The sequence below is a fragment of the Zingiber officinale genome, chromosome 9A (assembly GCF_018446385.1).
Source record: "Zingiber officinale cultivar Zhangliang chromosome 9A, Zo_v1.1, whole genome shotgun sequence".
In the NCBI taxonomy this organism is placed as follows: Eukaryota; Viridiplantae; Streptophyta; class Magnoliopsida; order Zingiberales; family Zingiberaceae; genus Zingiber; species Zingiber officinale.
Window position 1 is genome coordinate 131,384,751 of NC_056002.1, and position 18,059 is coordinate 131,402,809.

The 18,059-nt window shown below is 37.9% G+C and overlaps 2 protein-coding genes across 2 annotated transcripts; one reads left to right on the forward strand and one right to left on the reverse strand.

Moving 5' to 3' along the window:
- Nucleotides 1-1,782: 1,782 nt before the first annotated feature.
- Nucleotides 1,783-3,331, reverse strand: LOC122020865 (anthranilate O-methyltransferase 2-like). The gene is made up of 4 exons (XM_042578895.1): nt 3,201-3,331; nt 2,710-3,102; nt 2,366-2,638; nt 1,783-2,275 (listed from the first exon to the last, which is right to left on the reverse strand). Exons 1-4 carry the CDS (start codon nt 3,279-3,281, stop codon nt 1,907-1,909), a joined length of 1,116 nt encoding a protein of 371 aa, XP_042434829.1. The 5' UTR covers nt 3,282-3,331; the 3' UTR covers nt 1,783-1,906.
- A 2,761-nt stretch (nt 3,332-6,092) lies between these two features.
- Nucleotides 6,093-7,301, forward strand: LOC122019589 (anthranilate O-methyltransferase 1-like). The gene is made up of 3 exons (XM_042577043.1): nt 6,093-6,314; nt 6,550-6,822; nt 6,927-7,301. The coding sequence occupies exons 1-3, from the start codon at nt 6,093-6,095 to the stop codon at nt 7,299-7,301; spliced, it is 870 nt and encodes a 289-aa protein (XP_042432977.1).
- The last annotated feature ends 10,758 nt before the right edge of the window (nt 7,302-18,059 follow it).

The following is an 18,059-nucleotide window of genomic DNA, read 5'->3' on the forward strand; positions in this document are numbered from 1 at the left end:
CCTACCAAGACTTCACACCTCATGTCAACTGTATATTGGACTTCCAACCACTAAGTATCATATCAACCATGATCCACTTGGACTTTTCTCTTACCAACTATCTATTGGGCATTCGATCATCAAGTGCCCGATCAACTATAATCCACTTGGACTTTCTGTCTCTGCCAACTTTATATTGGACTTTCAATCGGTAAGCGTCCAGTCAACCATGACCCACTTAAAATTTTCTTTTACTAACTATCTATTGGACTTTCGATGACTAAGTGCCCGGTCAACCGTAACTCACTTGGACTTTTTGTCTCGTATCAACTCCATATTAGACTTTTGACTGCCAAGTATCTGGTCGACCATGATCCACTTGAACTTTTTATATCTTGTCGAGTATTCAGTCAATCTTGATATATTTGACTTTTCTCTTAATTAAGTTAATATATTGATCAACTGTCAAGTATCCGGTCAATTTTAACATACTTAACTTTTCACTCAAATAACTTAATATATTGATCAACTATCAAATATTCGATCAACCTTGATCAAATAACATATTGATCAAATTTTAAAATCTTAACTTGAGCTTAATCAATTTAGTCAAACTCCCACAAGTCGATTGCACCCATAAAAGTTACTATAACGTTAGAATCAGAATATTTTTTTAAAAAAATAAGATAAAAACTAAATATTAATTTAATATTTTTAGACTTAGTATTTTTGACGAAAATGATAATAAAATACGCCCATTTAATTTACTCAAATAAAACTATTTAATTTATTTCTTTTATAATATGGAGCCGCTATTTAAAATTTAAATCACTTGGGTGGCCTATCACATTTAAAAACAAATAAATGTTTTTCTATCAATTCTAATGATTAGATACTAAATTTAACACGTGGAACACTTGCCATTTATTTAAAAAAAAAACAAATGCACTTAGTATATTAACTAAATAAAACATCCAGATTATCTTCTAGATATTCATGGTTCAAATTCTAGCTACGATATATTTATAGAAATTTTTCTCCAAATGGGCGACGTAATCAACGGATACTGGGCTTCTAGGCTGGTCGCCACGTACGCTTCCTGATTTATTCTGGTGACCGATGGAAAACTTCGGTGAGATTGAGCCAGTCACCCCAGGCTCGACGAAGAGCAGATCTCCTGGATCACTTTTATGTGGTCCAGGGGATGTACCACTCATATTTACGGTCGGATCGTGGCCACAATCCGGTTGTAATTGGTTGTGATCTTTTCCTCGGTTCACCGTCCACACCATGTTATAGTTTGGTCCGGAGCAGGTGACCCGGAGGACACCGATGATGGATAAGTGGCCAGGTTGCTTGGCGCCGAGTGAGGGTCTCCTCCGAGCGACCTCCGGCCGCCTGCTCCGAACCAAATTATAACCTAGTGGGTACGGTGAATCCAGGAAGGGATCACAACCAATTATGACGGGATAGTGGCCATGATCTAATTCGTAAATATAAGTGGTCTATATACTGGACCATAAAAAGTAATCCAAGAGATCCTGGCTCCTTGCTTTTCCATAAGACTTAAGTTATATAAATAGGGTTTAAGAATGGATAGAAAGTAATAATTAAATATTTTAATTTGAAACATGTAATTCAATTTAAATTTAAAGTAGTATAGTTGGGTTTTCACCTTTAACATCATATATATTTTTTGAAAAAACAATTGAAAATTAATTCCTAAGATTGATATCCATTGACAATAATAAAAAAAAACCATTATAACTTACTAATTAGTTATTTAGAATGCTCATGTATATAATAATTATTATTTTATTTATATATAGGAATACATACTAATAACCACCATTTATATTTATATTTATGCATATAAATTCTTATTAGGATATAAAAATATTGTTCTCTTAATTTCTCTGGTTCACTTTTAAACTTTCTTCTTCAAGGCGAAGATTAGAATGTTGTAATTGACCTTCTCTTTAAGCAAGTGCTTTGAAACACGATCTACGTATCGCTCAAATAGATCGTCAAGTATGGCAGCCCCGAACTGATGGACAATTAACGGCTCAACTACTGCACGAATGTAATTCGCCACATTTTTTCCACTTCTGGTGTGATTTGATATAGTATAGAGATCATCTTTGGAGTCATCAAATGGGTCCCAACTAGAATCAAAGATCTCTGCTCGATCCAAATCAAACAACCCTTCGTTACGAATCACCGACTCCACCTCTTCGAAAGAAGCCCCATAACTCGGCAAATTGAAAGTATCAACCTTTTCTTCTGGAATAATTCCCTAAATTGATAGACACATGAAAAAAAAAATAATACAAGTTTAACACAGTCTACCTGACATTTTTATACATGTTAATAAGTATGTACGTAACTCTAGGACCATCGAGTTAAGAGCTTCTCCTAGCAGTCCATAAACATGGATTAAGTCACCATTCCCTGGGGTTCTGTTTCTTCGTCCGAGAAATACCAACACCATCCTCCCGCCAACATTCAATTCCGTGTGACGTGACATAAGAAATATTGAAAAATCTTTTTGAAATTGCTCTCGATATGCTTTCTCTACTTCGACCAAACTTGTCTCTGTCCAATAAATATTTCCTTTGTTTAGTGGACCACCGTTTTCAGTCTTTAGTCCTTCGGGAACCTAATCAATAATTTCATATACAATAAGTAATATTAAAAAAAAATTAAGAGCTACATGCACTAATTAAATACCTGGGAGAGCCACATTAGACAGAAGGAAGAGTAAAACAAATGAACACTCGCACGAGGAAAAAGTCTCCCATAGAATGATCCTGCCACTCCAGCTACATAATATGGTACGAGTAAATTCCCTTTAATCTCCCTCTCCAACCTCTTCTTGAATCCCTCCAAGGATAGGAAGAGACTGTTAAAGTCATTCCTCGGGAGGTCATTTAAGAAGAATTGCAACTCCATCGTGGTAGGGAGTTTGGCTGCCACACTAAGAACATGAGAGAGCACGAGTAATGTGTTTGGGCCAGAAGAACAGCCGAGGTCGACAACAACCATCTGATCAAGGTGCAAAGCCTTGTACGTTTCTTCCACTGCAGTAGCTAACATAGACTTGGTTTGATGGATCGCCTTTTCCTGAGCAACAAATAATATATAACAGTCTAAATCTATCTACAAGGACATTAGAAGAAGGAAATAGATATATACAAGGTTAGAGGGTTGTGTTAATCAACTTGTATTCTCGAATTGGTGGCGTAGCTAGTTTCTCCGGTGCCTCCGACCATGTGAAGAGCTTGCTCTACCTTCAAACCCATCTCTCCCTCTTTGTCTGTGGGATGGGATGATTTTGAAGGTTTAGGGAGCATGAAGAGGGTGGTTATATAATTAAGGCTTAAAGGCTTGCCCTTTTTCTGTATACTATAGTTTCACATTGTGTAAAGGCAATAATAATAATGGAAAGTAACTTTGCACATTCTTTAAACATGATCGATTAAAGAGTACATCAATGGGTATTAGAATCTGGACAACATCAATCTTAATCATTGTTTAATTATAACATATGTCATGTTTTTATTTATTTAGTTATTTTAGGACGGTGCAATATGGTTAAAATATGGGTTAATAAAACCCTATGCCCGCCACTCTCTACCCACGTTTGGGTAGGCCAGTCAATCTCAGTGGACTAGTCAAATTGAGTGAGCTCGTGGGTTGCACGTGTTTGACAATCGAGTAGAGTTATGATGCTAGGCAAGCCGAGACAGGTTGTCCATGATAACCAATCAGTTTGAGTGGGTTAGTCAGTTTGGGTTGGCCGATCAGCCTAGGTGGGATGATTAGACCTGGTGGGTGGGTTGTTGGATGTAAAGTCGATAGGTGAGGCGGCTTGTGACCATTACTGCACAAGAGATACTTATGAAAAAGAAAAAATCACCTGATCATGTGGTTCTATCTTGTTTATCTCATGTGACAAGTCATATCTTTCTAAGGAGGCATTTGGTATGCGTGTTTTTTATTTTTATTTTTTGGAAAATATGTGTTTTTTGAAAAATGATATTTAGTTTACATTTTCTGTGCACGTTTTCTAAAAATTTGATTATTATTTTCTAAAAAAACAGAAAATATTTATCATCTTCGATTTTTTTTCTATTCTCAAATGCACACCTATGAATAAACAGATCATACTTATCTTGTTTGACTAAACTGATAATACGAAGTACCCATTTAATTTTACTCAAATAAATTTATTTAATTCGTTTCTTTTTTTTTCACATGGAGCCATTATTTAAATCACATGGGCCAGTGGCCTATTTTATTTAAAAACAAATAAATCTTTGTCTATCCATTCTAATGATTAGTTGCTAACATTTAACGCGTGGGCGACTTGCCATTTATTAAAAAAAAACATATGCATTTAGTATAATTAAATTAAAGTATTTAAATTTTGATTAATAGTTTTTTATAACTAAATAAAAAGTAAATTATTATAATTAAATGAGTGCACCGACATTAGAGAATGCACTTGTATATCTGTTGGAGTGTTGACCTTGTTTAATATTTTAGAGCTTCTATATTTGGTTAAGATCTTTGAATTTGTTGTATCAAAATATTTTACGTTGATTTCAATTATTAATTGATGTATGTGAAATAGGATGTGATATTGTTAATTAGTATGTGTTGAATGTATATAGTTATTTGATTTTGTTGTGTGTGTATATATATATATATATATATATATATATAGATTGAATTACAGAAATAAATTGTTGCCGGAAAAATAGTTGGGATTTAGGAAAAAAAATTTGGCAACAAAAAAAATTTGTTTCTGGGACAAATTTAATTTATTGTTCCAAATTTCATCCCAAATTCTGGGACGAATATGTGGATTTGTCCCAGAATTTGGGATGAATCTAATTTTCGTTCCAAATTTCATCCCAGATTCTGGGACGAATGTGTGGATTCGTCCCAAATTCACAATTATAATTTCGCAACAAAATAATTTTGATCCAATTTTCGTCCCAGATTCTGGGACGAATCCACTAATTTGTCCCAGATTCTGGGACGAATTCATAGATTCGTCCCAAAATTTGGGATGAAAATTGGATCAAAAATTTTTTTATTGCAAATTAAATTTGATTTTCGTTGCTAAATATGTTGCAAATTTTGCAACAAAAAAAGGTATTCATTGCAAAGATTTTAGAATTTGGCAACGAAAATATAATTCGTTGCAAACTTTTGTAGCAAAATTAGGAACAAATTTGGCAACAAAAAAAAAATCATCACCTAATTCATCTCGAAATTCGTTACTAAATTTACAACAAAATATATATTCATTCCAAAATATAAGACTATTGATGATTTCAACTACTAAGTGAGATATGTGATCAAGCGACTGCACATATATAAAGTCTCGATGAACACATCATGTGATGAAACTCAATGAGGTGGGGGCAAGATTACAAAGCTCATTTGCTCTTATCATGTCCAAAAATGTGGAATTTGCATGGACTCATTTCACCTTCCCTAATTAATTCATCACCTATATGAATTATTTCATCAACATTCTTATCCAAATTAAGATATGAGTGGTGATGACATTGTTAGATTATATAATTTTATTAGAATTATTTATTTATAGTCCTTAGGACGTTTACAAGCACGACTATAATCTTGCCCTTTATTCGTTAAGGCTAAACCTAAAAGCTTTTATATAACCACCATTTTCATGCCCCCTAAACCATCAAAATCATCCCATCCCACAACCATGGAGGGAGAGATGTGTTCAAAGGTAGAGCAAGCTCTTCACGTCCACATGGTCGGAGGCACTGGAGAAACTAGCTACACAGCCAATTCGAGACTCCAAGTTGATCTATCAACACAACTCCTTGACCTTGTATTTTTTTCTTCTAATGTCCTTGTATATAGATTTAGAGTGTTATGTATTATTTGTTGCTTAGGAAAAGGCAATCCATCGAACCAAGTCTATGTTAGCTACTGCAGTGGAAGAAACGTACAAGGCATTGCACCCTGATCAAATGGTTGTTGTCAACCTCGATTGCTCTTCTGGCCCAAACACATTACTCGTAGTCTCTTATGTTCTTAGTGTGGCAGCCAAACTCCCTGCCACGATGGAGTTGCAATTCTTCTTAAATGACCTCCCAAGGAATGACTTTAACAGTCTCTTCCTATCCTTGGAGGGATTCAAGAAGAGGTTGGAGAGGGAGATTAAAGGGGATTTACTAGTACCGTATTACGTAGCTGGAGTGGCAGGATCATTCTATGGGAGGTTTTTTCCTCGTGCGAGTGTTCATTTGTTTTACTCTTCCTTTTGCCTAATGCGGCTCTCCCAGGTATTTAATTAGTGCATGTAGCTCTTATTTCTTAATTTTTAAAATATTACTTATTGTAAAGTTATTGCCATGTGACCAAAATATCACGGGTTCGAATCCTAAAAACAGCCTTTTGCAAAAAGCATGGTAAAGTTGTGTACAATGGATCCTTCTCTAGAACCTCGCATGGCGGGAGATTCGTGCACCGGGTTGTCTTTTTTTTTTTTTACTTATTGTATATGAAATTATTGATTAGGTTTCCGAACGACTAAAGACCGAACATGGTGTTCCACTTAACAAAGGAAATATGTATTGGACAGAGACAAGTTTGGTCGAAATAGAGAAAGCATATCAAGAGAAATTTCAAAAAGATTTTTCAATATTTCTTATGTCATGTCACACGGAATTGAATGTTGGGGGAAGGATGATGCTGGTGTTTGTCGGCCGAAGAAACAAAACCCCTGGGAATGGTGACTTTGTTCATCTTTATGGACTATTAGGAGAAGCTCTTAACTTGATGGTCCTAGAGGTACATATATACTTATTAACATATATAAAAGATTCAAGTAGCTGGCTAGATTGTGCTAAACGACTCAGATATATATTGTTTGTTTCATGTGTCTATGAGTTTAGGGGATTGTTCCGGAAGAAAAGGTTGACACCTTCAATTTGCCGACTTACGGGGCTTCTTTCGAAGAGGTGGAGTCGATGATCCAAAACGAAGGATTATTTGATTTGGATCGAGCAGAGATCTTTGAATCTAGTTGGGACCCATTTGATGACTCTAAAGATGATTTCTATACTATATCAAATCACACCAGAAGTGGAAAAAATGTGGTGAATTACATTCGTGCGGTAGTTGAACCGTTAATTGTGCATCAGTTCGGGGTTGCCATACTTGACGATCTATTTAAGCGATACACACATCGTGTTTCAAAGCACTTGCTCAAAGAGAAGGCCAATTATATCATTCTAGTCTTCGCCTTGAAGAAGAAAGCTTATAAGTGAACCAAGAAATTGAGGGAAACAATATTTTTAGATCGTAATGAGAATTTATATGCATAAATATAAATATAAATGGAGGTTATTAGTATGTATTTTTACATATAAACAAATTAATTATGTGCATGAGCATTATAAACATGTAATTCGTAAGTTATAATAACTTTTTTTTATTATTGTCAATGGAAATCAAGCTTAGGAATTAATTTTTAATTGTTTTTAAAATAAATGTGATGTTAAATGTGACAATCAAATGGGCTTTTGACACGTCAGCCTAGGAAGGAGTGGTGAAGGCCACGTTGGAGAGTGTTGTTTGGGAAATTGGACGGCTGATATGAGACATACATAATTACGTGGGGGAGTTTGAGTTGTGCACGACGCCCACTCATTTAACCGTGACATACATTCAGATAGAGATATCAATCATGTCTAACCACCAACGACTCGATCTAATCCCATTTGAGTCGGGCCATATTCGAGATAGCTTGAGTTATGTCAATCAAGTCAATTCTACCCTTACCCTCTGTTGGGATGGAGTGAGGGAAGGTTCATTAACAGAAGGAGAAGGGAGGGGAAGAAAGGGAAAGTGAGGGGAAGTAAAGTATTTAATTTCTCCTTGTTTGGGAGAGAGGGAAGGTTCATTAACGTAACATGTGTTACTTTGTTTGGAAGGAAAGGAAGAGAATGAAGGTTAAATAGATAAAGTTACAAAAATACCCTTACTTTTTAAATTAGAAAATTTTCAAAATATTAATATTTATTTTATAAATATAAATTAGATATTTTAAATAATAAAATTAATTTTTTATATTATCATTTAAATTAGTTATTTTTTTAATAAAAATTAATTTTCTTATACTATTCAAAACAATGAATTACCGATAATCAAGTAATTAAATGAGAAATAATGAAAATAATGATTTTAGAAATCTTAAATAAAAAAATTTGAAAGATAACACTGAAGAATTTCTATTCTTTAAAAATTTATTAAATTTTGATGGAAAAATTAAAAAATAATAGATATCCTCTTAAATTTTGACGACAAAAATGATTGACGTGTCGGATCCCCTCCTCTAATAATCTGGCAGCAAATGAGCTGCGAAGAAGGCGAGGAAATTGAACTCCGGCGATATAGCAAAATTAGAAATTGGAACATTTCTTAAACTATTAAAAACAGGGATAAAATTGGAATAATTTTTTTTTTTATTTTCCTTCCCCTTCCTTACACCCCAATTCGGGGTATAAGAAAAATCTCTCTTTCCATGGGTAACGAAAGTTAAAGCTTACCCTTTCTTACCTTTCCTTCCCTTTCCTCACTCCTTCCCAAACGAAGTTCAAAATTTCTCTTCCCTTTATTTCCCCTTCCCTCACCTCCTCCCAAACATACCATTAGGGATTAGGCTATCATGTCATATCAAGTCTATTCTACGCTATGAGGATTCTACCCTACAAAGATTATGTAAAATACCGGAAAATAGGCGAATATTAATAAGGAAATTTTCCGGAATTTTTGAAAATTTTTCGGGAATTTTTCGGAGCTCATACGGACGAGTTGACGGGGATAAAAATGGGGTCCGGAAAAGCCTGTTTAGGCTACCCCATTTAAGTGAGGAAAAGTTGATTTTCCTTTTCCTTTTTAAATTCTTTTTCTTTTCTCTCTCGCCGAACGCGCGCGCACCTGTTTCCTCTCCGCGACCTGTTTTCTCCTCTGTGCCCTAATCGCGGCAGTTCCTCCTTCCCCCTCGCGACAAATCCCCACAGCCACATCTTCTTCTTTCTTCTCTCCTCTGCCGCCGGCGACGAGAGCCACCGCGGACCCCCTGTCGCCCTAGCCGTGGAGATACCGAGCACTGGCCGATCGCCTCTGCCCTAGTTGAGCAACACTGCCGCCGATCGCAGCCAACGCCGACTGCCACCACTGTGCCTGCCGACGCTGCCGCCTCTCGACCCAGCGCCGACCGTGGCCTAGTTTTCCTTCTCGCCGGCACCTGAGTACCACCGCCGGTGTTTCCCTTGTGCCCGAGCACTGCTGACACCGAGCCTATCCCCACTTCTGTCCGCTGTGCCCTAGCTAGTATCCGGCATCGCACGAAACAGTGCCACCAGCCGGTCTCCTCTTCGACACTGCCGCTCTCCCTTCCCTCTGCGCTGCTGCCGACCCTGGATTGGGTAACTCCAGCCGCGTGCCTTAGTCCCGAAACCGCCGTCGGCCACATCCTGAGAAGTGCCGATCAAGTCGACAACTTTTCTGCCGAGTGCTGTCGACTCCCTGTTCTTGCATTGTGCCCTAAATCCGAGCAAATAAGGTGAGTTAGGTTGTGTAGGATCTGTGATCTCCACTGATTGATGCTTTTTCTGATCAGTCTGATTTCAACAGTGATCCCAGCTTTGAGGTGAAGTTTTGTGCTGTGGTTGGACAGTCACTCCATATAGTGGCTATTGGTTCTTGTAACGACGGTGAATTTGAGGTAAGGTTTAGGATTTTGAACTTCGAGTAGATTGATTATGTTTATGTTTGGAATAGGTAGATTTGATTAGCTTTAGACTTTTAATCTAATGCTATGATTAGGGTTAAAGGAAATTAACTCTAGTTAATTGTTGGATTTAATTTAGGAAGGTCGAGATTATGGTTTAGGGTTTTTTTCCCCTAAAATTGTTCTTAAGGATTTTTATTTAGCTATTCGTTTAATTTGTAGCTAAATAAAAATGTATGTTTGGTATCACAGGACTTTGACGCGAGACGAGTATTTCGGAGTCAGATTTGGACCAGTTTATCGGAGGCGGGTACTTTTGACTTATGTCATTTGATATACATAGTAGTGAATTTAACAAGTTGCATTAATTATGTCCTTTATTTGTTTCGGTTAGTCACTACCCAATATCTGATACAGGATTGATTGATTGTTTGATTTGCATCCCATGTATACTTTCTTTGTTTATACATGCTTATAGGGGGTAATGATATACCATGCTTCACCATGTTCAGGACCTAGGTTTTTATACCTTCTGTGTACCTTTGATTCGATATGATTCGTTGACCTAGGGTGCACTTTTCTATATATACGGATTAGGTCAGGATGTTTTTATGGTTATTGTCATGCACCATTTGCATGATTGCATGCTGTGCGATAGTCCGCTCCATTATTGTTGAGCACATCGCCAGTTACATGGATCTGCACACACCACCACTCATGGGTTAGTGGTCGATTCAGGCAGAGTGTGTTGCAGCAGGGACTCTGTTAGGCACCGTTGGTCCGCTCATGGGTAGTGTGACACAACGTGTTATCCGGCAGGGATTCCATCGTGTACTGGGAGTTGAGAGCATTGCGCTCCCCCATTTATGATTTGGGGTAGGAGGATAGGTGTACTCCGACAGCATCCCGTCCACTCGGTCACTCATCAGGAGTAGTGACGACAGAGTGCACGGTTGTCACAACCCTACCCACTCGGCCTCACTTTTGTGTGAGATGGTTGACTGGCGTCAGGGGTGACCAGGACACATCATTGGCATCATATGCATGATGCATTTATTGCTTGTGTTTGTGTTTGCTGCATTTATATGCTGCATATTGTTTGGATACCTATGTTTGACATGCATACAAGATTTCCCTATCCCTCGGACTGTTTGACCTTATACTCAGGTCCTGGTTAGTACAGTTTCTCTTCTGTTTACTTCAGATGCATTTTTTATCTTTCTTATCAGGAGACTGTACGCATGATTAGTGCTAGGTGTTATTTCCCTACTTTGTATATCAATTGTACATGTTGAGTGTTGGACTCACCCCGCCTCCATTGTTGTTATTTTCAGGTTGATGCTGTCCGGAAGGAGTTCCAGTCGCTAGTCCTCACTGCACGTAGTGCTAGATTCCTGCAGACCTCGAGGATTTATTTACCATTTGGTTTGGTTTTTATTTGCTTATGTGTGTACTTGGTTATTTGGATACTTGGACATCGTATGTTTTTCTTTTGATATTGATGGATGTTCTATTCGATATGTTTTTACTACATGCTTGCCTGGACGGCAGAAGAGGTGAGTTTCGTCGGATTTGAGCTTTACGAGTGTAGTTGAGTAGGGTGGATTTCGAGTCAGAGTACTATAGTTGTGATTATATTATTAACTGCGTGGTTGTGACAGCCAGAGGTTGAATATCTATATAAACTGCGTGGTGATTGTTTTAATTTATTGTTATTATTCCAGCCGCCAGTGGCTGAGGTATATGAGGATGTAGAAAAGTTTTAGATTGTCCACCGTTCAAGGGAGATGTTGCCGAAATTTTCTCGGACAGGGACTCCTCTGGGGCGTGACAGATTAGGCGGTCAGATCTCGAAGCTTATCAATCGCATCGGTCCTCTCGGTCTAAATCAAAGGCTGCGATCTTTGTCCCGATAAAATAGCGGCCTGATTGATGACATAGAGTATGCATCTCAAGCGGTCCAATATCATTCATAATAAAATATAGTCATTCTCATCATTTAACCAAACGCCCCCTAAATAAATAAATCATAAAAATGAAAGCCGGTAGGCTATAGCTGCTGAAGAAGCATACAAGGTTTAATTTGTACCTTGAGCAAACGGTTGTTGCCGACCTTGGTTTACACTTTTGGCCCAAACACATTACTCGTGCTCTCTCATGTGCTTAGTGTGGCAGCAAAACTCCCCTCCACAGTGGAGTTATAATTCTTTTTAAAAGATTTACCAGGGAATTATTTTGACAGTCTCTTCCAATCTTGGGAGGGTTCAAGAAGAGGTTGGTAGGGGAAATTGATGGCGATGCACTAGTATCGTATCATGAAGTTAGAGTGGTAGAATCATTCTATGGGAGGTTTTTTTCCTTGTGCAATTGTTCATTTATTTTCAGGGTTGGTCTGAACGGAAGTTGAATGGTTAGAATGAGTGTTTCAACATAGGAATATCTTTGTTGGTATAATCGTCCTCAGATCAAGGTTAATCAGTTTGACTAAATTTGAATTTGCTCGAGTTTAAGTTTTGATGTTTGACAATATATGAATAAGAAGTCAAGTAGGTCATGGAATGACCAAATACTTATTCAATGAAGTCCTAACGGGAGGTTAGACAACGAAAAATTCTAACTGAAGGTTAAGCAATGGAACGTCTTAGAGAGAGGTTAGGCAACAGAAAATCCAAGTACGTCAAAGAGGATCACACATTGACTATGAAAAATCCTACCTGCAATTAGGTAAGGGAAAACCCCAACTGAAATTAGACAGTATGTAAATCTACAAAAGGACTAGTCTTAACTGAGGTTTGATAAAGGAAAAACCAAGTGGATCAAGGGAGATCGCATGTTATCAAAGGAAAGCTCTAATTGCAGTTAGGAAAGGGAAAGCACTGACTGAGGTTAAGCGAGGTAGAAGTCTACCAAGTGAATAATTTTAACTGGAGGTTAGGCAAGAGAAAAACTCAAGTGGGTCAAGGAGAACCGTACTTGGTAATCGGAAATCTAATGGGAAGTTGGCTAAAAGAAAGTTCAAATGGGTCAAAGGTTGACTAAACACTTAGTGACTGAAAGTCGAACGAGAGTTGTCAAGGGAAAGTCCAAGTGGATTATAAAGGACTGAACACTTAGTGAAGAAGTTCTAACATGTCACGGTTGTTGGTACAGGGAACATCAGACGATCAAAATTGTGTTTTGATAATGGCAAATGGTTTAAATTTAAATTGTCTTGTTGTTTAACAAGTGTGATCGAGTTTGTAGGAAAGTCCTAAGTTGTCTTTAGGCAAAAGTCCTAGTGGATTTTAAGCAGGTGAAAAATCCTAATTGCGATTAAGTAACGAAGTCCTAGTCCGGGAGACTGGCAAAGTCTTGGCGGGTCTAGTACATTGGGCAAAATCCTAGAGTCGAGGACTCTAGATGAAAATCCTGGGGTCGCTGACGATAGGTGGAAGACTGGATGGGTCATGAATTGGATGTTCAACATGAAGTTTTGAAGTTTCGGACGCTAAACAAAAGTTCAGATGGTCTAGAGGACTAGTCTGGCAAAAGGTAATTTCTTCTGAGAGAAGTAGATCATGATGCGTTCCCTGTTGAGGGAACAGTAGGCGTCGGTTCCACGTAGGATTTTTGTAAAATTCGAAAGTCAGAATCAGACAGTCCAGAGACTGTCAAACATTTCATTAATCATATTTTATTGTGCTAACTTTGTTTTATAGGGTATATTTTGTATTTGGACTAATATGTCTTGCAAGAAGTGGAAAGCACAAAAGAGTCACGGATGAACAGTGGTTAAAGGCACCTTCGAAGGGATAAACTTCGTAGAAAGCCGAAGTTATCGTCTCTGACGCTGAGGGGATAAGTGTCCCATCTGGAGGCGCCTTCAAGGGGGTTGAAGGTGTTGGTGCGGTTAGCACTAACGGTCTAACTCAGATTTTGATGAATGAGAAAGTAGGTTAAGTTAGTTTCGTTGTGATCTAACACTTTGACTAAGTGTGCAAGAGAAGCCCAACTAGGTCGACGGGCAGACCAGATAGCTAGCACGAAGCCCAGCTAGGTCAACGGGCCGACCGGATAGCTGACACGAAGCCCAGGTAGGTCTACGGGACTGGATAGCTGACACAAAGTTCAAATAGGTCGACAAGATAATCGGATGTCTAGCACGAAATCCAGCTAGGTCGACAGGCTGACCGGGTAGCTAGCATGAAGTCCAGACTGGTCGACAAGCTGACCGGGCATCTGGCAAGTAAGTTAGGTAGTTAATGGAGGGGAGTGACTTGGTGAGGACGTGTTCCCAGTTAGGGAACTTAGGCGTCGATCTAACTTAGAACCAATTCGGGAATCTAAGTTGAAATCGTAACTAGATTTCGATCTCGGTAAGACAGAATCTAATTATTACTTTATTTTACTATATTTGTGCTAACTTTTGTTTTGCAGGGTAGTTTAATCTTTATTTTACCTTGGACTAACATTTTCTTGCAGGAAAAGGAATTTCTGGAAAATGTTGGTCCGGGCGCTCGGAAGGGATCCAGGCACCCGGAGTTGGTCCGAGCGCCCGGAACTGGTCTGAGCGCCTGGAAGACAAAAACTTATCTCATCGTAATATGGAGTGCGTTGATTGGTCAAGCCTACGTCACGGTCCGGGCGCCCAGAAGGGATCTGGGTGCCCAGAGCTCTCCTATAAAAGGAGGCTACCTTCAGAGCTGAGTATAACAAGTACTTTCTACAACTGCTATGTTACGCTCTGCTCCTACGACGTTGCGAAGACTCTCTGACAACCTGCAGCTCAGGTTCTTTTTATTGTTGTCGGTATTTTCTTTTTAATAGTTCCTGTACTTACTATTGTAATCCTATTTGTGAACTATTAGTAATTGCCGAACGAAAGCACTCGACGAGTGGGAGTCTTGGAGTAGGAGTCGATGAACGCTCCAAACCAAGTAAAACTGGTTCGTGTTAGCGTTGTGATTTTTATTTTTCTGCTACATATTCGCTTCGACTTTTCGATCGCTATTTAACCCCACCTTCTAGCGACTTTTATGATCTAACAAGTGGTATCAGAGCGGATACCGCTCTGAATTGGTGCAACCACCAATTGAGAAAGGGGGGTTCTTTTTAAAAGAAAAATAGATATCGTTTATGTTTAAAAAATATCCTTACATCTTTCGTTTTTTCCCTCCAAAATTATTTTTCAAAAATTCATTATCATCCTTTCACCGCTGGTTAATATTAGTAAAATATCGCATTTAGCAAAATTTGAAATAATACTTTTTATTAATATTTTATTATCATTTTATTATTTCTTTTGAAATTAGTGAAATACTATATTTCTTTTCTCCAGCACTGCTAATCCAAGACCAAGTCTTGGCACCTCTTTTTAGTTTTCTATCTTCAATGCTTAATGGCTCAACTCGAAGGACCTCCATATGAGATGTACAAAAAATATGAATTCAATCTGTGGAGGATGCAGATGGAAACTTTTATCCTCATAAACGACTTCGATGGTGGCATGGCACTGAGAAGATCAACACAAAACTCGGGAACAAACCAAAAGGTAATAAAGTTAGTTTCAGATTTATTACCTAACAAAGTTACTTGCAGGATAGGAAAGGTCGAAGATGCCTACGAGTTTTGGACCTACATGACCAAGCTTCACGAGGAGCCATTAGAGTTAGACAATCAATTCAAAATCGAATCTGGACTCGAGTCAAATCCAACGGAGAAGCCTACTGAATTAGGGGTTGCGCTCAAGATTAGTAATATTTACCAAAATACCCCTGCTAGTAGTAGTTTAAAAAATATACATGTTAATTTGGATATTACTGAAAATATATATGAAAATAATATATTTGACAATACATGCAAAAATATCCCTAGGATATTATCTGATAAAACGAATCTAATTAATTTAGAAAATTCAGAAAATATGAAAATAATTAATAACCCTAAAAATTCAAATGATAACCAAATTAATTTGAATGACTATCTAGATTTTGATCAAGTCAAACAAGACTTTGATCAAATTGACATCAACCGTGACTTGGTCAAATAAAACATTGACCAAATCAATTTAGGCACATTAATTAATTTAGAAATAATTAATTCAAACATTAAAATAAAGTTCAATTCAAACAATAATAAAATAGATTTAGATGAAATCAATAAATATTTTAATAAATTATTTAATAATCTTAACAATATCAATCTAGAAAATTCTATCCAAAGCCAAGAAAATTTTAAAGATAAGACTAATCTAATAAATTTAACTAATAATATGAACTTAAATGATAAAAAAAATATAAGGATAAATTCAAACACTCTGTTAAAATCAAAACCAAATTCAACAAATTCAAAATCAAATATTAAAGAAAAAATAAAATTAATAATTAATAAAAGGTTAAAAGATAAACCTTTTGTTGGTGCAATATTCCTTAGGTCAAGGTTGACTTGGTTGACTAAACTTGAGTTGACTCAAGCTTGAGTCTTGATTGTTGGGTTTCGATGTTTGACAATACATGGAGACTGATAGTAAATGGAGATTGCAGGTGCAATCGTTCATTTGGGGAGATTGTTGGTACAATTCCTCTTTGGTCAATGTTGACCAGTTAGATGTGAAGAAGAGTCAAGTAGGTCAACATTGGCTGGATACTTGACTGGGAAGTCCTGGTGAGTGAAGCCAGGCAGTTGAGAAGTCCTAGTGAGTGAAGCTAGGCAGAAGAGAAATCTTGGTGAGTGAAGCTAAGTGAAAGACCTAGTGAGTGGAGCTAGGCAGAAAGGGAAACCCTAGTGAGTGAAGCTAGGTGAAAGTCCTGGTGAGTGAAGCCAGACAGATCGGAAGTTCTAGTGAGTGAAGCTAGGCAGAAGAAAAGTCTTGGTGAGTGAAGCTAGGCAGATGGGAAGTCCTAGTAAGTGAAGCTAGGCAGAAGGGAAGTCCTAGTGAGTGAAGCCATGTACGTGGAAATCCAGGTGGGTCAAGGTTGACCGGACACCTAGTATTGAGAAGTCCAAGTAAGTCAAAGGATTGACCGGATACTTGGCACGAGATGAAAAGTCCAAGTGGGTCAAAGGGATTGACCGTACACTTGGTGGGGAAGTCCTAGCACGTCAAGGGTGACCGGATGCTAGGCATAATGTCCCAACAAGTCATGGTTGACCAGATGTTGATTTTTAGGGGGGCTTGAGACTTGATTAGGGCAAATCAAGTTAAGCCAATCGATCAACCGATCGATTGGCTCATGCCTAATCGATCAGTTGATCGATTGGATGAGTCCCGTGAAGAATCACCTTCCCAATCGATCGAGTAGTCGATTGGGAACCCGACGCAGTCACACAGAGCGTCTCCTAATCGATCAACCAATCGATTGGGAGGCAGAAATCGCATAGGAAAGCTTGAATCGATCGGGCAATCGATTCAAGCAAGTTCTTTAGAGTACAGAGGCACTCTGGATCGATCGACTGATCGATCCAAAGCCTCCCCAATCGATTGGAGTAATCCAATAGATTGGGATCCGACCGTTGACGTAGGTTTTAGTCGTTGGCGAGTGATTCCTTCGGCACGGCTTCCATTCTTCTCCACGCACGATTCCACGGCGATCTTCTCCACCGAGCTCAATGACACACGCCGTTCTTGAAGGGTCTTAGAGTGAAGTGCAGTGGCATTCCCAAGCATCAAGAGGCGATCCAAACAAGAAGGAGAAGTTAGGGTTAAGGTTTCCTGTTGTAAACCTTGTAAGTTTTACTTGTAGTTGATTCCCTTTCTTTCTTCTTGTATTGAGAGCTTGTATAAGGCTTCTTCGGCTTCGGTAGTTACCGTAAAGAGGGTTTTCATTAGTGGAGAGTGCTTATGTGTGTGGATCCTTGGATTATTCACCTCATCTTGAGGTGGATACCAAGTAAATCCTTTGTGTTAGTATTGGAGCTTGCTTTGAGAGTATTTCGCTGCACATCATCATTAACGAAGCAAGCAACGACGACCGCGACGAAGCTATTCACCCCCCCCTCCCACTCCCTCTAGCTATATTTCGATCCTAACACCTTTAAAGAAATATAATTCAAACAATTTAATCAATTCGAATCTAAAAACTAATAAAAACTTAAACAATAATTTATTAAAGAAAGGCAATTCAACTTAACTTAAAATTGAAAGAAAATTTAAATATTAAATACACTTTTTAAATAAGGACAATTTGACCAATTTAATTCATTCAAAATTAAAAACTTAAATTTAAATTACAAAATTAAAAATCTTAAAAGAAAAATCAATAATTTAGGAGGAGACTTCAAATTAGTTGGCACCTCTAAAAATAACCTACCC